The sequence below is a fragment of the Dipodomys merriami genome, unplaced genomic scaffold, assembly GCF_024711535.1.
Source record: "Dipodomys merriami isolate MVZ:Mamm:240054 unplaced genomic scaffold, mDipMer1.0.p SCAF_1, whole genome shotgun sequence".
Classification (NCBI taxonomy): domain Eukaryota; kingdom Metazoa; phylum Chordata; class Mammalia; order Rodentia; family Heteromyidae; genus Dipodomys; species Dipodomys merriami.
In genome coordinates this window covers 53,891,293-53,917,693 of record NW_027202270.1, presented here as the reverse complement: position 1 = coordinate 53,917,693, position 26,401 = coordinate 53,891,293, and the positions used below count along the sequence as shown (strand labels likewise).

The 26,401-nt window shown below is 37.9% G+C and overlaps 1 protein-coding gene across 7 annotated transcripts in view; it reads right to left on the bottom strand.

Annotated features, from left to right (window-relative positions):
• The window catches only part of Rbms1 (RNA binding motif single stranded interacting protein 1), a 229,060-nt gene extending 204,199 nt beyond the window's left edge, over positions 1 to 24,861 (bottom strand). For 2 of the 7 annotated variants that reach the window (XM_070022206.1, XM_070022285.1), the window contains exon 1: positions 24,617 to 24,859. In XM_070022206.1, coding sequence (XP_069878307.1) covers positions 24,617 to 24,691 — 75 coding nt within the window. In that variant the 5' untranslated portion in view covers positions 24,692 to 24,859. Of the gene's footprint in view, positions 1 to 24,616 lie in introns of all 7 variants that reach the window. The other 5 variants (XM_070022244.1, XM_070022225.1, XM_070022276.1 and 2 more) reach the window with 4 other exon arrangements.
• Between the last annotated feature and the right edge of the window lie 1,540 nt (positions 24,862 to 26,401).

Here is a 26,401-nt window from a genome sequence, read left to right as displayed (position 1 = left end):
TTTTGTCTAAGTCAATATTAATCTTTCCAATGAGATGTACAAAACACTATGTTGAAAAGGAACTTTACAACTTTGGTGAGGAGATGGGAAGGAAGGGATGGTAGGGGGAAAACAAAGAAGAAGCAACAATACTTAATAGGAAATGTACTCATTATTTTGCTCATGTAACTGAAACCCCTCTGTACGGCATTTTTACAATTAAAAAATGTACAAAAACATTAATCTTTCATATATTCTGATGATGTTTTGAGAAGTGGAGATTTATATTGTAAAAGAAACTAAAGAACAAAAGTTGTCTGTATTTGCAGGCTATAAACTACTAAATTTCAGGCTATGTTAGGAGGTAAATAGTTCTCTGTTTTGTGAAGTTACAGTTCTAGTAACTTTTTTTTCCTAGAAACTGTTTAATTTCTATTACTAATTTGATTTTTAAATGTTATTGTGAAGGTGGTGTACAAAGGGGCTACATTGTGTACGTCAGGTAACTAGCGTATTTCCTTTTGAACACTCTCACCTACTTCATGTTCTCTCCCAGTTTGTCCCCTCCTGACATCCCTCCCCTCAAAGTTGTATAGTTCATTTACAATATAGTGTCTAGTGTCTAGTGGGTTTCACTGCTGATTAGTTCACCCTTTGTCCCACCATTTCTGTGCTTCCCTCTCTTCTCCCCAAATCAGATAAACTTATATACAAGACAAAGGGCACAGAAATTTAAAAAAAACAGAAGGAATAAACCAAAGAATAAAGGAAAGAAGGGTGGGAAGGAACTGCAAACAGTTTAATAAAAAAAAAACAACCCTCTTAATTGTTGGAGTTCATTTTGATAAACATCATTTTATATGATATTGTGCACATAGCTATTCAGCCCTTAAATCCTCTCCTAAGAATATTCTCCTTTGTTCTCACCATGTGTAGATTGCTGTTTAATTAATCATGTCCAGACGTAATTATTTCAACTTTTTTTTTAATTTTAATTTTTATTTTTTGTGAACATACTGTACAGAGGGGTTACAATTACATAGGCAAGATAATGAGTACATTTCTTATCAAGCATTGCAGCCTCCTCCTTTGTTTACCCTTCACATCCCTTCCCAACCTCCCCCCCCAACCCCCCACCCAATCCCCCCCCCCCCCCCCCCCCCCCCCGCACCAAAGTTGTAAAGTTCGTTTTCGACATGACAACTTGTACTTCTCATAGTTGCAACGGGTCTACCTGTATCCTTTTTTTTTTAATTTAATTTAATTTTATTTGTGAACATACTGTACAGAGGGGTTACAATTACATGGGCAGGATAATGCGGACATTTCTTACCAAGCATTGCAGCCTCCTCCTTTGTTTACCCTTCACATCCCTTCCCAGCCTCCCCCCTCCCCCCCAATCCCAATCCTTCACCTTCCCCCCCTTCCCCTACCCCCCCCCCCACCGACTTTGTAAAGCTCGTTTTGGACATGACAACTTGTACTTCTCATTGTTGCAACAACTACCTGTATCCTTAAATGACTTGTTTTTCCCCTTCTCCTCCACAAATTATACCGACATCAAATATAGTGAAAGCGGGGGTTATACTGTGGGGGAGGGACATACAAAGCAACAAAGAAATAATCTTATAAATGAGTTAGAAACAAATGCATGAAAGAAAAAAAACATTTAAATACGTATCTAAGGGTTCATTTTCCTGACATCACATTATCTGACCTTTTCTGCTTGACTCATACATTTACTAGATATTGCAAATAAGGGAAAGCATGGGACCTATGTTTCTTTGGGCTTGGCTTACTTCACTTAATATAATTTTTTCGAAGCCTTTCCATTTCCTAACAAATGGGGAATTGTCATTCTTTCTGATGGAGGTATAGAATTCCATTGTGTATATATACCACATTTTCTTGATCCATTCATCTATTGTGGGGCATCTGGGTTGGTTCCATATCTTAGCTATGGTAAATAATGCTGCAATAAACATAGTTGTGCTGGTATCAACTTTTTAATAGTAGACTTCCTCTGTCATTCAAGTATGTAAATATGTTGCCAATCTTCTATTTCGGGTTGACAGATATTTTTTTCTTCTACATAATAGGTAAATGTTGTGCCTAGCAGCTCAAATCTCTATTAGCATGCTATGTAAATTCCCTAATTTCAGAAAGGAGGCAGAGCAGCTGGAATAGCTGGATCCAGAGACCTAAATGAGCTCAAATCTTCCTTCCTGCATTAAATCATACCTTTGCCTTTTTATGTCAGGCCACTTAGCTGTAGTTAATTTTGTTGTCTATACAAACTATTTTTTAAAGCATCACAAAGCCAAACATCCCTGAGAAACTGATAGGAAAAAAAATACTGTAGGGAAATACGTATTTCTATTTTGTGGTGACAGAACTATAAAACAATCTTTTATATTATTCCATTTCCCTTTTTAAAAATCACTTCAGTTATATATTGTTCCCTCTTCATCATTACTGAAAAATCAGCCTTACTTTTTAGTTGAGTTAGATCTACTACGTAAACACAAGGTGTACTTAAAATGTTGCCTGTGTTTTGGCTCATTTTAATCTGTAATATTTTGTTGTCTCTTAGCACTTGCTAGTTTTAGGGAGGAAGGTCTGAAGGAAGTTTGGAAGTGCATTTTGCATTAATTTTAGTGTTATTTCTAAAGAAATAAAATTCATTTTATGGTTAATTTAAATACAATCTCCCTTATTTATAGAAGCTTAAATGAAAGTTCAGACAGCAGAATGATTTCTGAGGCTTAGTTGCAAAGAAAACAAAAGTCAAAGAAATTTTTTTTCTTCCATAGTCAAAGAAGCCATTCTCATGCAGGGACTCTTTCATTACTGCTATCTTTTAGTTTCTAAGGGGGTTTCTGTGAATAAAAGAAAATAAAAATCCCCCATGCACTTAGACAGAATTACAAATTAATGTTCTCTATTCCTGTTTATGTTAAGAGTTCCAAGAATGACTAGCATGTGAGTGTAATGATGGTCTTTTGGCAGTACCAACATAAAAGGCTACTCAAATATGTTGTTTAATTGTATATTTTCCAGTGCTAGGCAACTCTCCAGACCTTATCGTAAACACTGTATGAGGTCTGTAAGTTCAGTAAATAATGGAGTTCACCCTTTATATAGTTAACTCCAAGTGACAGTTGACTTCTCTTTAAGGTATTTTCTATTTGTTTGCTATGGTTAACACAGATTGCTTTGTTACATAAAACAAGTTGGCATTTGGAAACTCAGCCCAATGTTATGTTCTAAGGGTGTTGTGTGTTTCCCCGCAGTATACAACTGTCTGTTTCAGGGCCAGAGAAAAAGGTAACCCACTAAACATTCTTGGTTAAGGTTAAAAAGAGAAATAGAATCAAATAGAAATATATAATTAATAGCTGTATTGAACAGGTATTCAGTACACTGGCTATTGTATTGTAGCAATAGATCTTGTTAATTTGATGTGATTTATTATTATTTTAGGCCAAAAGTCATGTTTCTGTACACTCTGGAAGTAGATGCTAATTTGTCAGCTTTTGTTGAAGAAGGAAGGGAAGGCAGAAAACCATAGCATAAGAGGTCGTACATTCCTACCCTTGAGTTTTTAGAAGAATGAGGCTCATTTACTGTTCAAAGGACGTTGTTTATACATTCCAGACTTCCATCTTATAATTGCTCCAGGATTTGTAAAAAGGAAATCTCAGCAGGGCGGCAAAATTATTCAAAGCAATAGTTGCACATAATTGGTATAAAATACCAGAACAGGCTGCTCTGAAAACTCTTTTGCTCAGCAGCACACATTTCCACCCCCTCAACTCCTTCTGTAGTCAAGTAAAGTTTGACTGCTTCTCTTCCAGTGCTTGAACCTTTTCTTCCTTTACTGAGGTATCAAAAATTTTAAAGATCTTATGAAGAATTAGTAATACAATTTATGTGGATAAAAATAGAGGTCTACTGGGGAGTATTACTATTTACCTGGCTACCATGGCAATAAGTAAACCAAATTCATGTTGTAAAGAAAGGTAGTTTTAGCTTTTATAGTTTTATAAAACACTGAAAGTTAATTATACATTTTAACACACAGGAAAGTGAATTAAAATTTTTCATTGTTGTCTTAGGATCAAACGAATGAAAGAAAGCTTAAGTGTAGGTATTATTAAACAAACTTGAAAAATAAATTAAAGAAAGGTAAGTGATATCATCCTATACATTACAAGCATGCTTTCTTCTTTCCCGCTTATCATTAGACTTCAGTATTACCTGAGCGTCTGACATCATTCTTTCAGAAGAGAATCAAGAAGCAAAAGGATAGCATCTTTTTATTTTAAGTGGCTGATATTTTTATTTTAAAAGTTATTTTCAGTATGTTTTGTGTAAGTTGATGAACAATAGCTTCACTAATTCAATTCTACTTTAAAATATCATTTGGTAGGGTTTTAACAGATGTTTCTTGACTGATACAAAGAAAAACTCAGGAAATTTTGTGGCAGTTCTCTTGGAAAGAGGAAAACAAAACAAAAATCTCCAGGAAACAGAAACATCACCTTATAATACTTAGGATGTGATGGCTGCACAAGGAGAATAGTGTTAATGACTCTGGACTGTTATATAGATGGGTATATCAAAAGCCATGGTTATTACTATTGCTGATATTGTTGTTGCTGTTGTTACTAAATCTAGAAAAAAGCAAGATCTCAGATGTAATTCTTATGTCCCATGAAGGCAGATCTAATGAAGGCTGAAGAAAATCATCAGGAACAAATATCCATAAGCTTACTGGTGCTGCAGGTATTGTCATACTTATGACATGATAATGTTTCTTCTACAATAAATATGAGCTTCAAGGGACTGTTTCCCCAGATTCTTGACTTAGGATAAAGCAGGCTTCTGAAGACAAGGGAAAAGTAAGACAAAATATCATCCAAAGGGGAAATGTAATACGGCTTCTATAACATATAAATCAAAGAAAACAGATGACAAAAGAGGTCTCAAATGTGACAATCTTGACGAAATGGTAATATACATTTAATATGTAATCAGTTATAGTTCCTGTGGCTGGGTAGGTCAAAAAGTACTTATGATTTTTTTTTTTTTGTCAGTCATGGGGCTTGAACTCTGGGCTTGGGCGCTATCCCTGCGCTCTTCAACTCAAGGTGAGCACTCTACTGCTTGAGCCACAGCACGACTTCCTGTTTTCTAGTGGTTAATTGGAGATAAGAGTCTCACGGACTTTCCTGCCCAGGCTGGCTTTGAACCATGATCCTCAGATCTCAGCCTCTTCAGTAGCTAGGATTACAGGTGTGAGCTACCAGCGCCTGGCCTTATGATTATTTTTTACACCCATGACTTATACTGGGGGGCAGCTATTTTAGTAAGAATAAAATATTCAGAAAAAATATAATAGAAACACATATCCATTAAATAAAAATTCAATAACTTTAAATATGCATTTTAACCTATTTCATTAACAAGACTCTGGAAAACCTGTTATCACTTGGTGTGAGCAACATTGTTGCAGTTTGAATCTTTAAGAAACTTTTTCTTTTTAGTAGGTACTTGCTCATAACTCCTTCTCATAACTCCACAACTGAGCACTATTCTGTTATCCAGCTCCAAAAGTCTTCGAAGTGATAAGCCATCTGTTTTTCACTATGACTTAGTCTAAATAAATATAATAATCTTTGAGAGGTATACACTATATAACAAACAAGGGTTTTGCAGTTTTTTTGTATAGGCTTTAATTCATCACCTTGGTTGCTTTGGATTTCTTTTCCCTTTCCATGCTAGTCACCAGCATTGGTAGGGTTCTTATGCACAAGTTGAGCAATCTGAAAATCAGAAACTACAATATTCAACTTCATATTTCAAAATGGAATAATGAAAATTAAAAGCAGAGAGTGTGTATTTGCATTTTTTATATTAGCTATGTTTGCTAATGTAAGAGTCACAAGTGACACGTGTCTGAAAATGGAAAATCCAGTTCTTCTTTAAGTGCTTAACTGCCCCACAGGGGCAGTGGCTAATATAGCTGATGGTACAAACTAGAACATTTCCATCATCAGAGAACATTCTGCTGGACAGAGGTGTACTATGAGAGTGCTTTGGATAGAAAGTTCCCCAGATCTACCTGAAATGAAGTGCTTTGGGTTTTATAGTGCTGCCTTAAAGTTCAGAATAGCAACACTTATTCGGTTGTTTTAGGTATTTATTACTGAAAGCATACTACCATTCTACCAACAGCTAATTTTTTCAGAAAGGTATAAAAAATAAAAAAAAATAAAAGAAAGGCATTCATTATCAACATCAACAGGCCTGTCCAATCTTTTGTGCATCTGTTTATCTTATTTATCTGAGTAATAATAGATTTTAAGTCAATAAAGTGAATAGATCACTGCTAAATGAAAGACATAAAATTCCCACTAAGAAAAAAAGCAATCAGACATTCATTTATTTAACAGAATTTACTGATCCCTCAGCCTCTCTTTGGGACTGTCTATCTGGTGCCCTAGGAGATGGAACACATGTATGCATCCTTAGGACCTCTCCTTCTAGGATCCTATTGATTCCAGTTTCAGGCACCAAATAGTATGAAGGCAGATATGTGAGTTCCTGTGATTTCTATCAGAATCACAGGCCCAAGGAGATGGCAGCTAATGCTAAGAAATGCAGGCTTTTAAAATTCAGTCTTTTACATTTTATTTTTAAAATGAAATTTCTTTTCAATAATCATGCCCTATACATATGTTGTTTGAAATTTTATACTAATGGAGTAATAATTTTCATTTTAATGTCCCCCATTTCTACATGCTATATTAGCTATGTAATTACCCTTTGTAGCTCACGGTTCTGCATGCTCAGACCCAAGCAACCATGGAGTGAAAATAGTTTTTGAGAAAAAAAAGGCAGGATAGAATATAACAATAAAAGTTAAAACAATTGAACTACAGTAACATTACTCACTTGTCATTTATGTTACAATAGAATTAAAAGTTATCAGATCAAATGATTCAATGTATGGGGGAGGATATATGTAGGTTATATTCAAATTCCACACAGCTTATATAAATCACCTGGGCCACTATAGGTTTTGGTAGCTACTAGAGTGGGGTAGAGGGATATGACATAGGACATACAGAATAATATTACTCATTACATATTACTTTCTCTTCAAGATTTTGACATTTAGATGTTTCTCTCTCTCTTTCTCCCTCTCTCTCTCTCTCTCTCTCTCTCTCTCTCTCTCTCTCTCTCTCTCTCTCTGTGTGTTTTTTTGTGCTGGTCTTGGTGCTTGAATGCACTATCTCTGAGTCTGTGTGATCAAGGCTAGCAGTCTATCACTTGAACCACTGTTCCACTTCTGGCTTTTTGGTAGTTAACTGGAGATAAGAGTCTCACAGACTTTCCTGCCTTTCCAATTACAATCCTCAGATCTCAGTCTCCTGAAAAGTAGATAGAATTATAGGTATGAGCTAGCAGTACTCTGCTTGTTTTTTCTAAATATATATATATATATATATATATATATAGTGTATATATATATCATTACATATATATAACATCAGCTTTATAATAACATATTTAAAGTCTGACCTGAGTTGTTTTTTACTCTTTCAATGACATTTTGTCTTTTAAAAATTTGTCTTGAGAAGTCTGCTTTATCACAAGTCTAGAATCTGACAAAATAGTCATCTGAAACTCATCATTACTGAAGAAGAAACATCTCATGTCATAAATATGACATTAATACGTACAGCACCACTGAAAGTATCTTGTGGGTCACAAAGCTCATGGATATTTGTTTCCTGATTATTTCTATCCTATTCATTGCTACTTCTTCTTTCTTAATATTTTCCAACTTTGTCTTTTTCCCTAATATTAAATATAAATTCATTAACAGTATACTCTAAATGAAATGCTACTTAGCAAAAGTTAAAACGTAATAAGAAAAAGAATAGCCAAAGTATTAAATTCAAATGCCTCTATTTTTTAATTTCCTAACAATGAGGTTTTACAGTCTGCTTAATAATATTAACACCAAATGGGATACAGTCTCTTTGATCTGCCTGTATATTCTTAAAACCATGAGTAAACTAGTCTTCATAATATGTTGAGAAATTCAGATGAATGTTATTAACAGAAACTTTTAGATTCAGAAGCAAACTTGAATTGGAACCCAAAAAACCCTAGATTTCTGACATAATTCTTCATCTTCTTTTTGAGCCTTTACTTTCTTCTTAGACTTTTAAAATCTCCAATGAATATGTATATTTGTAACTTAAACAAATAATGTCTGACTTCTAAGGTGTCAAGTGTGCCCATATTTTATTGGTGAAGATAAAAGAAGTAAGGAAAACTCACATAGTAGGCTACTGCTGTGTTTTGCAAGAGATTTTGAGCCATTTTTTACACATGAATATTATTAACAACAAACTGTTTGGGCTCAACATGTTGCTAAGATTTCTTCCATCACTGCCCAAAGGATCATCTAGTCCAAACAGCCATTCACTCTAAAACTGATACCCAATGTCTTCTACCAGGGTATGCCTCTCCCCAGCCTTTAAAACACCCAACCTTGCTACTAAACTCCCTGACTACACTTGTCAAGTAATAATGGTTCACACACTTGATCTTATTACAGATAACTCAATTTTAACTTGCCTAGAAGTCCTTTTTTCTCAGTTCCTTCTGTGTATTGTCCAACTTTCGGAGGGCATGCACGTGCGTGTGTGCGTGCGTGTACACATACACACACACACACACACACACACACACACACACCTATACAGACACACACATACACACTCCTAGGATGGCAAAAAGGATTTAATCAAGGGAAAATATCCTTAAAGCCATGAGAAATAAACAAAAACAAACAAAGCTAGTTTCAGTTGCATCTTGTTCTTGCTCAATCATGCAATCCAAGAATTTGGATAGAAATTACGAAACTAAACTCATCCTTTCCAATGGGCTTAAGAAATTGTTTCACAAAGTCACTTTTCATAATACCTAATCAACCTTTAATAAGCCATGGTTCCTGATGGCTTAACATAAATTATAAATTCTGTCAAAGAGTTAGTGACCTATAATAGTCTTTGAAACATGCAAATGAACAAGGAGGCATTTTTACTGGCGAATCTTTCTGCAAATTGTAGGAAAATCATAATGTCTTATGTACTTTCTATATCTTCAGTCCTTCTTAATTTGGTTTCCCAAATGGGTGGCACACAACAAGTCATGACTTTTGCAGGGGCTCTGCTCAGTAAATATATGACCCAAATAGAAGGAAAGTAAAGCTAGGCCCAAATGGCACAAGGGAACTATTGATGCTTCCCACTGTGTACTTTGTCTTTCCAATGTTATTCACATAATTGATTAAAACAGCCTCTAAAGCCTAATTGTAAGATGAGGATAGCAGGCCACCAACCTTCAAACCAGTTCATAAATCTCAGGGGAAAACCAGGACACTGTGTAATGGTTGGCATGGGAATAAGGTGGTTCCCATCAGGATGGTGAACAAGGGCATTATTTTTAACAAGTAGAAGAGGTGTTTACACAAGGCCTTGTTGGGCCAGGAATAGGCCAGAAGCCATGGGGTTATGATCATGGCCAGCTAGTGACTGTCTAGCTGAAGTAGGTTAGAAACATTGCGAGCAAAGCAGAACCTGGAACCTGAAAAACAGAACCTGGTTCTAGTGAAGCAGGAGATCTAGCCAGGCTGGTAGAGGGAAATACAGAAGTCTGGCTAGTCCACACTGCAGGGTAACCTGTAGTGCTGTGACCAGTCTTAACTTCTGTTGACAATCGCTGGGCATGGCTGGCCTCTTTCACACCATCTGCAACCTGTGATCAGTTTCCTGGCTTGACTGCATGTGGTCTCTCTTCCTACTTCCTCCATAAGCCATGGCATTTACCAGTCATGTGAGTTGAGGCCCAGCCTCCCAACTCCTTACTCCCTACCCCTTTCTCTCTCTCCCTGCCTCTCTAGAGCTAGACTGTGTCTCTAAGTGCTAGGACCAGATGATCCCAGAGATGGTTCCAATTCTACATTCTATGATTCTTGGATGTTGTAAGTCCAGAATCATAAAATTTAGAGTTGAAAGAAACATCAGAAGTCATCTATTCAACCACCCACTCAACCTACATTAACCTGGCCAGAACTAATAAGCTTTGAAAGTTCTACGAAGTTGTTTTTGGCTGGCTAAATATGTCAATAATCAAAGCTTAAAACCTTAAATACTAAGCAAGAAAAATATGTATTTTTCAAAAATTTAAGGAAAGTTTTTTTTTTTTGAAGCCTAGATAGCAGCATGTTCTGTTGCTCCGGAGTTAGTATCTAGCCAGGCACTGGTGTCCCATGTGTAATCATGGATACAAAGGAGGCTGAGATCTGAGACTGCAATTTGAAGCCAGCATGGGCAGGAAAATCCATGAGACTCTTATCTCCAATAAACTACTCAGAGAAGGCCAAAAGTGGCACTGTGGCTCAAGTAGTAGAGTGCTAAGCTTGAGCCAAAGACTCTCCGGACAGTGCCCAGGACCTAAGTCTAAAGCTGAAGATGGGAGGAGGAAGAGGAGGAGTGCGGGAAGAAGAGGATGGGGATGGAAGAGAGGGGAGGAGGAGAAGAGGGGGGAGGAGGAGAGGGAGCAGGAAGGGGAGGAGAAGGGGGAAGAGGAGGAGGAGGGGGAGGACGAGGGGAGAAGGAAGAGGAAGTTAGTATCTAACTAGAAATTCCCAATCTTTGCTTTCACAACATCAAAAACATATTAAAAACATGTAACTCAAAGGGTTGGAAATGAGCTTTACAACTTTGGAAGGGGGAGCATGGGGGGAGGAATAGTGGGAGAAAAATGAAGGAGTGAGTAACGATGTTAAACAAGAAACGTACTGCAATGCTTGAGAAGAAATGTACTCATTATCTTGCCCATGTAATTGTAACCCCTCTGTACAGTATGTTTACAAAAAATAAAAATAAAAATTTTAAAAAAAGAAAATGCAAAAAAAAAGAAATGTACTCATTACCTTACTTATGTAACTGTAACCCTTCTGTACAACACCTTTACAACAACAACAACAAACTTATAACAGGTGATCGGGGAGGGTAAAGGAGGACACAGAAATGGAGGGACAAAGGATGAACAAATGCAGCAGGAGTAATCACTAGATACTATGTTGAAAATAAGCTATACAACTTGTGGGTGGGGTTGGAGGGAAAACCTGTGAGAAAGCAATGGAAGGGGTAAAATTGTCCAAAAAGATATGTACTCATTACCTGACTAATGTAATTGTAACTGCTTTGTATATCGCCTGTATAGTAACAATACAGAATAATTTTTAAAAATGTATAGAAGAGGCATAGTGGTGCATACCTATAAACTCAGCACTCAGGCAACTGAGGCATGAAGATAATAACTTGTGGCCAGCCTAGACTACATAATTAGTTCTTGTCTTAAATCCATCCCCACCCCAAACCTTAAAGGATGTCAGAAAATTCTCAAAACAAAATTAACTTATTACTATAGTAAAGTTTCACAACAATATGAAATAAAGCTTCAAAAAAAAATAAAAAGAATGTAAGGGAAAAATGGCTATAATTTGAGATTCATTCAAGAAATTAAAAAATTGTTTCATCTTGTTTAAAAGTGTATTTCAACACAAGCTATTTTTTCCAAAATTAATTTTGATATCTGATTATCCTTCCTTCAAAAGAATTATTTTCTTCATAGAAGATTTTGAAGAAGTCATTGGGTGTATTCATTTGTATTTTAACTTTATTTATTTATTTTTGTTGGTTGTGGGGCTTGAACTCTGGGCCTGGGCGCTGTCCCTCAGCTCTTCAGCTCAAGGCTAGCACTCTACAATGCCACTTCCAGTTTTTCTCATGGACTTTCGTTTCCACGCTGGCTTTGAACTGTCATCCTCAGATCTCAACCCCCTGAGTAGCTAGAATTACAGGCATAAACCACCAGCGCCTGGCTACTTTAATATTTTAAAGAAGAGTAATTTTCCATTGTGTTAATTTTAGTTAGTTAAGAGTGGTAATTATAAAACATAAATAAATATGAGATTTTATTACAATTATAGCTGGGGAGAGTCATCAGTGCTAAAACACTAAGTTTTTCCTATGGATTTAATGCCATCCTAATAAAAACTCTAGCAGATTTCATTTTTTTATGAAAGTTGACAAGCTGATACTACATTTTATAAATAAATGCAAAATACCTAGTATAGTGGAGACCATTAAAAAAGTATACTTCGTTGTACTGCTACAGTGAAGGATTGACAGCAGGCTGTATAGGGAACAAAACACGAACCCAGACAGGGTGGCTAACTGCTTCACAACAAAGGGAACACTGAAATCCAAAAAGGGAAAATGTCTTTTTCATAAAGGAAAAAAAAATGTATTGACTGTATGCACACAGAAATGAACTACAGACCAAAATGTGAGGGGGGAAAATCACTGCTTCTAGCTGGAAATGTAGGGAACTTCCCAAATTTAAGTAAAGATTTCCTTAATGACACTGAAGGCAACAGTCATAAAATTCTGACAAACTAGACCTCATTAAAATGAGAAACTCCTAGCCAGGTGCAGTAGTTTATGCCTATAATCCTAGCTACTTGAGAGGCTGAGAGCAGAAGGATTGAGGACTGAGGTCAATCTGGGCAAAAAACTTCTCAAGACTCTGTCTGTATGGCTCAAGTGTTAGAGCACCAGCTAACAAGAGTGAGGTCCTTAGTTCAAATTCTAGTAATGCATTCCCTCCAAACAAAAGATGAAGATGAAGACAAAGAAGAAGAGAAAAAGAGTAACTGTTTATCAAAAGCAAGCAGACAATAATGAGAAAAACTGAAAATTTGGAGAAAGTTGCATATGTATACATAATAAAAGAACAGCATCCAGAATATATTTTAAACCTCACAAACGACAAGCCAATTTAAAAAGTCAGCAGTTTACTTCTATAGTATGTGCATTATACCTCAATTAAATCATTATTTTAAATAAGCAAAAAAAAAAGAAATAGGTTTTACACAAGAGGCCACCAGTTGACATACAAATATATGAAAAGGAGTAAACTAGGTGTCACACATATGTAGTCCTATTTACTTAACAGGCTTGAGACTAGGAGTTCAAGGCTTTACTGTAGGCCCTAAACCAAAATCCATACAGTGTTGAACATAAACGGGTTGCAGTGTCATGCACCTGTCACCCCAGCTATGGCAAGGAGCATAAATAGGAGGATCCTGGTCTAGGCCAGCCCAGGCAAAAAAAAGGGAGAAAAAGGGAGAACCTGCCGGGTGCTGGTGGCTCATGCCTATAATCCTAGTTACTCAGGAAGCTGTGGCAGCAAAGTCCATGAGACTCTTATGTCCAATTAATCACCAGAAAACTGGAAGTGGAGCTGTGGCTCAAGTGGTAGGTGACTAGCCTTGAGCCAAAGAACTCAGGGGTAGCTCTTAGGCCCTAATTTCAAGTCTCATGACCAACAAAAAGAAAGAAGAAAAAGAAAAGAAAAGTGAGAGCCTATTTAAAAATAATGAAAGCAAAAATGCCTGGGGCATGACTCAAAAGTGGTAGAACACCTGCATAGTGAGCACAAGGCCCTTAATTCAAACTTCAGTTAAAAACAAAACAAAACAGTATTCAGCATCACCAATTAGAAAAATGCAAATTAAACCCATGAGATAAGACCAAGTGAAAGGGCTAAAACTAACAATGCCAAGCATTATTAGAAACATAGAAAAATTCCACTTCTCATGAGTTGTTGGTTAGATTAGAAAAGTGGTAATGTCTACCACAGCTGAACATGCACATACCCTATGATCTACAGTCACTTCATAAGAGGACATTCTTATGGTAAACACATGACATGAACAAGAATAAGTACAGCAATTTTATTCACAGTAACCCTAAATTGTAATAATCCAAATGCATATTAATAAAAAGATTAAATTATGGTATATTCTGTGATTAAACACTAAACAATATTTAAAAAGAGAAGCATCAACTACACATATAACATCAGTGAATCAAACCAAAATAATGATGAGCTTTAGAGGCCAGGAAAGGTATAATCTGATTTTATTTCATAAAGGGTAAGAACAGGGGAAAGCAATCTACAAAGTGAAGTCAGGTGAGTCATTACAGTTAGTAAAAATGATACTTTCTGGGTGCTTTTGCAAATGTTATATTGTGACCTGAGTGTGTGACATGAGTATATTAATCATATATTTAGAATTGGTGCTCTATACTGTGTGAGTATTTTACCTTAATCCAAATTTTAAAAAAACAAAAAAGTAACATCCCACTGTGCTTCCTGAGTGTACAAACAATGTCTTAATTATATATTTGTGCCTTCCAGGGCCTAATACAATGCCTGTTCTGGTGGATGATTATCAAACTTAATTAAATTCACTAGATAGTTCCATCTATAAGATCACAACTAGATGTCTTTTTGTATAACTGGGAAGCTAAGAGCGGAACTGTAGCTGGGTTTCCTTCAGTCTTCTTTTCAATTCCCAGAGCAGTCATTCATTTTTAAAATATGCTGTTTTCCAAAAAGGGAGATAAGAGCATTTGAATACTGAAAACAAACAAAACCCACCCCAGTTTTAGAGTTAAACAAGATTTAAATCAAAGAGGCAAAAGAAGAGGAAACAAAGAAAGGTGCTGTAGTGATTTCCTACAAACCAGATGCCCCGATCAGTATCACACTGTACGGATCTAACAGCCAATCCTCAGACTCACAGTCAAATCAAATTGTTCAAGCTCAGAGGATGCACAGAAGAACATCCCGTGCTGCTGAGACATGCATTTGAATTCGGTGAGACAGAGTGGTTGGCATAGTGCACTAGATGTCACCCACTGTCATTATAAACCCCTTAGGTATAAGGGAGTCAGCATAAAAAAAGCAAAAAATTTCATATTTAAGAATTCTGTTAACAAAATTTAACCTGAGAAAATATTACCAAGGAAGAAACATACTATTTTAGTCTTTTTCAAATAACCCCTCCTCACACACAATTCTTTTATGATTATGTTTTAAATAAATAGATTAGTGAATATTCAAGATATAGAAAATGGTTATATATCACTTTAAATTCTAATATGAATAAAGAAAAAAATGTGAGGAGCCTCCATTGGACCAGATCATATTTAAGCTCCAATCTCATTAGAAATGCACATTTGTCATCTAAATACTTTCTATTATGTGGATTACATATTCTGATTTGAAGTATTACATCATGTCTGTCTTCTATAACACACTTATACATTACTAAATAAAATTTTATTAAAATTTCCATACAAAATTGGATAAGGAATCAGACAAGAAAATCTGATTCAAAAGGACAATTGTAGTAGCCAATTCTTTGTCATAATCAGAATTTTTAAGAGTTAGCAAAAATTATTTCAGGCCAAATAAAGCAGACAAACATGGTCCATATTTGGGCAGATCAAGTGAGAACAGATTCTCTGTGATGGTCACTGTGGTGGATCTACCATTAGCACACACACCTGTTATGGGAAGAATTCAATTCACAGTGGCTCCAATCTTAAACGAATACAGGAGGAAAAGTTGGGGCAGGAAGGAGGAAGCTGGCAAGAAGGGGCACTGTCCAAATGCTTGTTAGATAGAGCTATGAAATTTACTACACACCACAGGACCTTGTCAACCAGAAGCAGATGAGCCACAGTCCACAGACAAAATACCAATGGATCTTCCAATGTATAGATGGGTTCAGTCTTCACTCTCCTTTCAGGCTGGGTTTTTTAATCTGTGTTCCATGGAAAGACACTAGGTTAAAAAGCAGAGGCAAATAGGAGTATGTACCATCCCCTGATTCTCAGGTAGGTCTCAGCTTACCCAGAAGTTATGAATCCACAGGTAGAAAAAAGAGAACTGATGGAACAAGCCAGTTTAGACTTTGTGTTTTCATTCACTTCTCATTACTAGACAGGAGCCATGGTTGCTTGAATCAGGGATGTGGAAGGGAAGGAAGAAGGGTGAAGCTGAAGTAACACAGCCAGTGAGCTAAGGATGAGCACTGTTATATAGTGTCACTACCATTGGGTTGCTTTTAAAAATGGCAGAGAAGCAGTTATAGGACGTGAAATTCTATCTGAGTCTATCTTGAGGAAGGAAAACCAGATTGGGAAGGTATTTTAGGAGTGAGGGCTCCCAGGGTCTGACTGGTGCTGGAGGTCCCAGCACCAGCAGCTGGTTTTGCAAATTCCTGATCCATCCCTGGTCACAAGCCTTATCTCCCATCTTCCTGAAACCCTTTCCCCAGTCCTAAAAGCTCAAAGCACTATTTTAGGACTATATGGCAATTCTGCGTTCCTATTCCCTTAATGAAGGCAAAGATGGATTCCTGGAATTTCAACTCTGAGTACTCTTCTCTCCAAGAAACACCCCCTGGTTAGGTGATGTGGTTCTGTGGTGTACTGCTATAGAAGTATGTACGAATTATAAGGTGAGTAACTTTTACAGGCTCTTAGGGATTGGCTTATCATGACGTACATGAAAGGAATTGCAAGTTTTCAAAACCACTTGACAAGTGAACCATGTAGAATAAGACCTACTGGAAACATATCCAATCCAACAAGTCACATTGAGAACAAGAAAAATGTCAGCTGGTAGCCAATCCTTTCTGTGTTAATTACTTTTTTCAAATAAAGTGATCGTGTGGAATAAAATAACAACAACAACAGCAACAACAAAAGAATATTTGGAAATTCACTTTTTTTGGTATTCTTTTTTTAACTTCTATTTTAAAAACAATGAAATGGGCCAGGAATGGTGGTGCATGCTTGTAATCCCAGCACTTGGGAGGCTGAAACTGGAGAATTGAGAGGCCCTGGTTAGCCTGGGCTATATTTCAAGACCCTATCTCAAAAACAAAACAAGAACAGTAAGAAAATAAAAGTAATCAATGCTGGGCTGTATAAAAAGCAGAGTACTTTGAGGATATATTTCAGCTAATGACTTAAAGGTACCGTTTTCAGGCAAACACTTCATAATTGCTGCATTTGAAAAAATCCTATTCCATGAAAAACCCAAGCTGCTAGACAAAAATATAACTGATGGTCTTGCAAATTTCTAATGAAATTTAGACCAAATATTCTACCTGAGACTTTATTAGATAAACTATGAAAATATTTCCTCAAGATTTCAGAGGAAAACAAGGGCTCAGATCTCCAGTATGAAATATTCTCCCAACCACAGCTGAAAAATCATGATTTAAAAATTTCTAACAAGGAAGAGTAGAGAGTTACTTGAGAATAATATAGATGTAAGCTTGTAATATAAAGTTCATTTTGCCAACTTTTATTTTTCCCCTAAGAAACACAAGTTAAGAACAAAATGTTTTATGGCAGTATCCATTCAATTTTGCTATTCTAAGTATTCAATTGTGCAACTCATAGAAAAATACAACCAGTATTTGTGAAATGGGCTCATACTTGCAGAACTGGGAAGATGATCCATTTTTCCTTCAAGACTAGTGAATGTTATTTATAACCTCTATGCAATGATCTCATTTTGTTGCACAAAACCTTTCCCTGAAATTATTATTTGTCTGGGACCCAGGAGCCCAAATACACAGCACATGTTCAGAAGCCAGCCAGAGAGACAGACTCTGAGTCCCCCACTGAGGCCAAGAAGTGGACAGATTGACTCCTAAAGCATGAGATCTCATTTGCAGAGGCAAAGAAAAGCTTATTTTAGAAGAATTCATGTTAGATAAAGAGATGTCTACAAAAGATCAGAAATAATTTTTAAAATCTATTTTCAGAAAAAAAAACCCCACAGGCTCCCATTAGACGGCATCAATGTGTAGATTGCAGGCAATGACCTAATTAGAAGCCTTTAAAACTCAAAACTTATTTTCTCTCCATTGCCATAAGCAAAGCTAATGGGTTAGGAGAAAGAAACATCATTTTAGATAGTTTAAAACAGTAAAAGTATTTCTGTACACCATTATGTCACCACTTAAAGATACATTACCACCCTGTTATAACACTAAATAGGTTGGCTTAAAAACACATTTGTAATCATAAACTGGAAATAATGTAAAATAAAATAATTGAACTTGAGATTTCAGGAAGAAAGACTTACAGTACCAAAAAAATGTAATTAAAAAAATTCTAAGTGATCTCAAGACTTACAAAGTGAAAAAAGGGGGAAAATCTGGTTATCAATTAGAGACTGTTTTATGCATTTATTTACATAAAGCCCAGTTTCTTTTTAAAATTCTCAGATTTATTGTAACAGATAAGTCTCAGATCTCAGCTACTGAGTTAGTTAGGATTACAGGGATAAAACATCTGCATTGTGCATAATAGTTTTAATTCCCACACAAATCCCAGTGCCTTCACTATCAGCAGAACTTTGGCTGGTATATTGCCACCTGTGTAGACTATTTAGACAATATTTTTCACTTATTTGTTCTATTGTGTTTATTCTATCTTCCCTGGTGGTTGGGGAGTTGCTAGAAAACAGGGGTCAGATATTCTTCTCCAAAACTTCTCCCAATGTTAAGAACAAGGAGTAGGGCATTAACTTTCTCAGTTATTACAATCCACCGGCAAGTGTTTTACCCTTTCCTGAGTCCCATGAGTTTGCAACAAGCTACCACCTTAAAACATAATCTAATTTCAGAATGCAGATATTACAACTAATGTAAGAAATCATCCACCAAGTGATGACTATGCATGCTTACAATACTTATAGGCAAGTGAAGTACATCTAGTAGCACACGATGTGATTTCTCTCTTTTAGCTTTCATATTCACTATCCAGAATACTGCATTTATCTTTCATCTTCTAAAATAAGAGATGTGTTCATTTAAGAACTGGCTAGAAGATAATGTTGAGGTCATGGCCACGCTCAGTGTTAAGTCTCTGCTCCGTGATGAGCTCTCAGTGTTTGTTTTTGCCCTCTCCTCTATTTCTCTCATCATTTTGACACGTGTTTTCCAGTGCTTGTTTGAAAAATTAAAATGTTCATATAATTATGTTAAGAAGACTAGATACATTAGGCACAAACAAAGAATCAGATTATGGGAGATATGTGTTCAGTTTATTGTTGGCTTAGCTATCATATTCCCTTTACACTTTTCTTTTTCCCTCACATCAATTACATTAAGAAATCTTTAGTTTCTATTATCAAATTTGTGTGTGGGCTCAAGTTTGTATGTGTGTCTAACAAGACAAGCCATTTTCTCTGTATCACCTGACCAAATAAATTCTCAGTGCTAAGGAATTACTAATGGCTGTTCCTCCCAAGGCAAAGCTGTGTTCCATCTGGTTTTACTCTTTATTTGGTAAAACTACATAACAGAAAAACCCAGAACATTTATGAGTCCCATATTAACATCCCCAAACCCAGTGTGCAATTTTTGAATATTTAGTTTGATCATATACTATGGTGCTGTATTTAAATACATTATACCTCACAACTATGTTTTCTTTAAAAAACATTATTTTACACTGAATACAAATCTTCTCCTTAACAGCAACATGATATATCCCTGATTTTTCCTACAATATCCTAATGAGATAGATGTAAGCTGGCATCTTCCAATTTAAAATATAGATAGCCAAATGCCATGTTAATACTGTTGCTATAGTTAGTAATGAACAGGTAATGAGAATCAATTCTCAACTTACCAATCCTAGTTTATTATATGTTTACTATTGCCCATTAAATGAGTAAGTGTTTTCACTATATCTGAAATACACTGGAAAGAAGGAACTTCCTGGAAATTTAAGCATGAAAAGTTCCCATCAATGTTGGCCTGAGTGATAGTGTGTCTAGACAGGCCTAAGTTGCCAGTTCAATCTGTGTGCTGTTTTCCTCCTCAGTGTATGGCAGTGATATTTTCCCTAGTGCCCTCTTATATTCTTTAATAAAGATTGCACAAAAAGACATCTTTTACTCTATAAGTTAAGAATTTGGAAGTCAACATGTGATTCTCTTAGAGATCTTAATTCAAAAAACATTTGACAGTTTTCCTTATAGGAACACAAAATCAAAACAAATCAGGTTTTATTATGTGATCTTTATTGGTTAAAAGAAAAGAAAAGAAAAGAAAAATGTGGGTTTCTTTCCAGGCAAAAACCTCTTTAATAAAAAGAAAAGAAAAAAAAATCCTTTTGTCTTTAGCTAAAAGATCTATAACTTAAAATTTCAGCACCTATTAAGTAAGCTAGTATTATTTTAATAAAACATCAAGCAAATAGAAAGTTGGAGAGATGTATCTAAAACACTTTGTTCTTGAAAACATATTATATGGAAAGTGTCCACATTTAAGTTTAAATTCAGTTTATATGTCCCCCAAATGGGGTGTATCTAGTTATACCCACACTAAATACTTATTTTCTATTTTAGTTTTTTTTCACTTCTAGTAGTTTAAAATATAGAAACAATAACATGGTGATGAATTCAAAGCCATTAGAAAGGATGTTACAATGTTGCACTAGCATACAACTTCATTTAAACATTCACGTAACCATTCACGTGACCTTGAATCTCCCAATACTTCTTGGAGACATTCACAACATCCCACTATACAAATGCAGTTGATTTATCAGTGTAACACACAAGGTTACTAAATTAAAACATTTAAGCAATCCTCAAAGCACTCTATCTCTTGTGCCTTTGTACTTCCTATGCACTTTCTCAACTCATGTATCAAATCATGACTCTTAATTCCTAGGGAATTTCCAAAGGACCAGATCATTTGATACAACCCATTTAGTCACAGCTAAGAATTAAGGATTTCAACAAAATGGTAACTGAACATGTGTTCCGCTAAAAAAAAAAATTTTCCTAGTAGGCTTTTTTATAAATAAATTCCACATTATACACCATTTTTGAGATTTTGAAGCTAAGTTCAGTTACTTTTTATAAACGTACATTTAAACAAAATAACAAGAACAAATTACAATGTTTTAAAAGCAAACGTTTCCTTCGAATAAAACATATCCTAATATACAATATAGTATTATATAAGGAAAATAAAGCAAATATTTATATATTTATAACTATGTAGTGAAAAATCTGTATATTGTAACTGTAAATAAAGATGATAAAGTTTCAAAATGGTTTAGCTGGTACAAAATACATATCAAGTCACAAAGAAAATTGTGTACTTGCTTTTCATCAGTAGAGTATTTTAATTCCCATGAATATCTGCATGTATACATTGACTATAATGTATACTTATCTTTCAAATAAGCAAATCCTGATTCCAGGATGGCCTTCACAACAAGTTAGGTTTCTATAGCCACTGGCTGAAAATTGTTCAAATACAAGTCTTCAAGTTAAAACATGAATCACCACTTCTTTTTTGAGTAGGTGAAAAGCAGAAACCAAGTCTGATTTTTTTTATTATGTAGCATAAATTGCTTTAAATTCACAAAATCCTTTAGACCAATATGTGCTCATGTTTACAAAGCTACATCAAGCTATTCAGTTCACAGTAACTGTGCCAGGTGATAAACAGGAATGCTGTGATAAGATTATCTTTGGAGGAGGGGAATAAAAAAAATCCCCAACAGCATGTAAAATCGGGTTACTTGAAATCTCTTGCTACTCTACAATAATGTATTGTAAAAAATTTCATGATCTCCTTCATTTTCATCTATCCTGGTTTATGTTACTTAATGGTTAATACAGATATATTATGTTGCTGGTGATTTCTTTTTCCTAGCAAGGATCAAAGTATACCAATATGGTCATCTGCACTAGTAGGGCCCATAAATGTTATTTTTTAAAAATATCAGTACAGCTAATATTTTATAGGAAAAATACAGAATAAATTTGTCAAAACAGATGATGATTAGATTAAGCCAAGAAACACAGTTTTGCATCTTCAACTTTTAAAAGTATGGTAACAATATTCATCTTTTTTTACTTTTTATTATAAAGGCAATGTGCAGAGGGGTTACAGTTACATAAGTCAGGTAAGGAGTACATTTCTTTTTGAATAGTGTCACCTTTCCCTCATTTAACAGTATTTATAAGTGCCATATTAATTGGTATCATTATTATTCTGATGGGGGAAAAACACAAAAAGCACATCTGTCTATTCCTCTTGGATTCAAGAAAATCCTCTGTACTTCTTGATCACAAACGAAAGCCACTTTGAGAGACAGTCCTTATTTTTTAATATACGTGTCAAACAGAAGTTTAAAACAACTAGGACTAGTGAACACATTGCTGTACTTTAAACAAAATGATGCTTTCTACCTCTTGTTTCAAGAAGAAATACAGGCAAGTATCATCCCTGTAGACAACAGATGCTAAGTTGGTTTCTTAACTCTTTATTACACTTAACTTATTATTACACTACAAATCAAATGTCTCTATATTTCAAAATGACTCACACAACTAGTACATTAGGTAAGGGAAAGGGGAAAAAAAGAGTTGTATGTTTCAAACTCTTCTTTTCTAAAATTTGCATGTGATCACTTCTCATTTGTCAGAGATGCAAACACTTTTTTTTAACCATAGGGAATTTAGATTTAATTACTAAGTTTTAATATCACATTATATAGGTCAAATGAGGATGTGTACCTTTCTCCTCAAACAAAGGGATTCAGAGTAATAGGAGTTCGGGTTTCATAGGAGAAACAGCAAAATATCTTTTGAGAATGTCATTTACTGTAACACAAATCAATATTAACTGCTTTATTCAGGAAGCACGCTTTCAGAAAATGGGCCCTAAAGCTTTCTGGGATCCGACCCTAATTACTCGAGCAGGCTCTTGCCAGTTTGTCTCTCTTCAATTATTCACAGGGGTGGGGGGGAACCAAATGGCATTGCATTAGCTATATTAAACATTATGTATTTGGTTTGTAACTTACTAATGGTACATAAAAATTACCAAGGTGAATGTGCTTGTAGAAACATAGCTTTGTCTTCTTCACCTGAGTGTGCATATTTATTATTCAGTTAAGTGTTGAATAGGCTGGCCTTTAGGCACCCAATACTGCATAATTTAAACAAGTGCATTAAATATATAACACATCTAAAAGGCAGTGCATTGATTACGCTACAAAATTTCTTGGAACAGCACACACACACACACACACACACACACACACACACACAGAGCATTTCCTTCAAGTTCCGTAGGTATTCTTGAGGCTACTGCTCCTCTGTTCTCTGATGTATGGGAGATAAAATGGGAACTGGGATGGCATGAAAAAAAAAGACCCCAAATGCTAAGTAAAAAAATTCTGGCCTAGATGCTGACAAGTGTCCTTTTTTCTGTGGACAAATGCAGGACTATGTTGTATGTACATGACAACAAGGACCACATACGTTGCAGGGAAGAAAAGCTTATCAAGATTGAATCAAAGATTCTTTTGGTACCAGACCAGAAATGACCATTCACCAGTAAGATCACCTCCTATGATCTACTGAAGAAAGTTCAGCCGCTGGCTCCATCCATACCTGACTCCTTTGTGATCTAGAAAGGCACTGGAGTAGTGCTACATGTTAATGTCTGATGGCAGCCTGTGCATCCACCTTTTGCCTTCCCCTCTAGTGTCAGAAGCTTACAAATCAGTGAAATCTCCAATCTTCAAGGGCCCAAGTAATTTTTAAAATTGGTCCGAGAGGCATCAAATGGTCATTAAAATAGAATAAACCCGTTAACAAGGTAGCTATAGTCCCTAGAAATGCAGGCAGAATGTGTATGGCTGGCTGCTTGTCATTAGCTAAGTGTGGCTGCCAGGCCACTTTCGAAAAGGCACCACCATCGATCTGTGGTGAACCTATGATGTAGTTTGTTGTTGCTGTTGTTTAAAGGAGAGAACAAAAAAAACTAAACACAAAGTCACTTCTTTCTCTGCACTAATTTCTCTCCATTGTCCCCCTTTGGGGGGGGGGGAAACAAAAACAAAAACTACAGAGTACATGAAAAGGAACGTCTATGAATGCTGAGTGAACTTTGGCCACTTTTTTACCCAAAACACCGGTGTAAAAGTAGAAATGAGTAACCAGGTGAAGTGCCACACCGCAAAGAGATCAGAGGCGGTGAGGGTCGGACGCGCAGGGCCAGAGGCGGGGAGGGAAGCGTCCAGCCCACCCCCCTCGAGCCCGGAGCCCGGGGCGCGCGGGAGGCGGGGGTGGGGATGGGGGGGTGGTCAGGTTCCCCAGTCGTTGGGAGGGAAGCGAAGAGTTACTGATCTTAGGGCAAGGCCCTGGACTAGGCAGAGGTCGTCAAGCCATGCCACCGGCGGGTGCGGCTGCGGGCCCCTGGGTCCCGCCGTCCGTCAGCCTGCGCTTGGCAGGGGGGAACATCACTCAGTCCCGCGACCCCCTCCCCGCCTCCCAGGCCAGGGAGGGGCTGGCGGCTCTTTCCTGTCTAGTCTCTGCCCCCGCTGCTTTCTGTAACCTGATCCCCGCAATCCGCTCCCCGGGAAGCCGCCGCCCCGCGCGCAGCCCGCCCGGTTACGCCAGGGCCAGGGCTATAGTTAGCAACCTTCCATCAAGTCCAGCCGCGGGCGGGGGGCTGGCCGCGCGCCCCTCCCCAGGCCCGACCGGACGCGCGCCTCCGTCGCCCCCCTCCTTGAGCGACCCTGCCCCCTCCCACCTCTCCCACACACACACCGCACCCCACCTTTACCTTCGCCTGCAGATACTGGGGGTAGTAGTAGGCGGCGTACTGAGGGTACATCTGCTGTTTCCACACTTTGCCCATGAAGCTGGAAGGGAGCCTGCCGTGCAGGGTCGCGGGCACTTTGGGGTTTCCAAGTCTCGGTCTCTCCTGCCTCTCCCTTTCCGGAGGCGGCGGCGGCGGCGGCGGCTTCAGCGGCTGCTCCACCTCCCAACCGGGACCAGACGTCCCCCTCCTCCTCCACTTCGTCCTCCTCCTCCTGCTCCTCTTCCTCCTCCTCTTCTTCTCCCTCCTCTTCTTTCCCCTCTTCTTCCTCCTCCTCCTCCTTCTCTTCCTCCTCCTCTTCTTCTCGCCCCCCCACCCCCCCGCTCCTCCTCCTCCTCTTCCTCCTCCCTAGCAGAGAAAGACACTGCAGAGCGCAGAGGACACCCGGGACAGGGCGCTCCCAAGGAGTTTCCTCCGGAGCCCGACTGCACCGGGGCTGCCCAGGGCTGCGCGCTGGCGGCGCTGGGCTCGGGCGGGCGAGCAGGCGGAGCGGAGCCGGGAGGTGATCAATACAAGTGGAAAGTGCAGCGGCGGCGGCGGAGGCGCGCAGTGCCAGCCGGCATCTGGGGTGGGTGCACCCGGCGGGGAGAGGGGAGAGGGGAGAGGGGCCGGCGTGCGAGGCCGCAGGGGGGGAAGGGCGGGCGGAGGCGGGGCCTGGACGCCGCGGAGCTCCGGACCCGCTGGAGGTGAGGGCTGAGTTTTCCCCACTCCTCACCTCCCAGGCTCCTCGGAAGGTCGGCTTGCAGGCCCCGGGAGCCAAGATCGCTTTGTGTCGCGGGTGGGGTGGTTGGAGTTGTGGTGTACGTGGGATACCCGATTTAAGTTTTTATCATCTGAAGGAGAAAGGGAGGTAAGGTAAAGAGGAAATCTGATTAAACTCACACTGGGTCCCCCCCATCCCTTGCTCAAGGATTCCCTCTCCTCCCTCTCTCTGTCTCTCCCTGTCTGTCTCCCTCCTTCTCCTTCTCCCTCTGCCCCCCTTTCTCTCCCCCCCCCACCCCACTAAGGAAGGGAAATTATTTAGTGCTGGAGTAGAAATACCTGGGTTCTGTTCCACCCCTACATTAGGCTAAGATACAAATTTTCTAGGTGACCTTGGGAGGTTGCTGTTCTTTGACTGGGGTGTCCTAGATGTAAGAGGAGAAAGGGGAAATCATGCGCTTCCTTATAAGGGGTTAGTCAAAGCTCACTGTCTGTTTGTCTGTCTGTCTCTCTCTCTGTCTCTCTCTGTCTCTGTCTCTCTCTTTCACACACACACACACACACACACACACACACACACACACACACACACACACACACACCAAATTGAAGGATCCTGCTGCTGCAAAGAGGCAGAATGCTATCAGAGGACACAATATAGACATCAGCTTTTCGCTGCCTCTTTCTAATGCTGCCAGACAGTCTGTCAACTCCCACTCATGAGCAAGGAAACTCCCTTAGTTTGGAATATTTTAAGGCCATTTTGAAAGTCACACCGGCATATTGTTGCAGTGTGCTTCTGTGACACATAAAATCAATCTCTCTCCTCTCTCTGTTGCTCTCCAGCTCCTAATTGTTTCAGCTCTAGACAGCCCCACATGAACACTGGTTTAGTTCACTATGTAACTGGTTATAATTTAATGGAGTTAATTGGTCCCTGAAGTTGCCTGCAGAAGACTTTTATATTCTAGCTCAAAAGGAGAGATCATATGAAGTGGTACAATAAGAAAAAAAGCCCCAAATTGCTGTCCTTGCACAACTAATAAA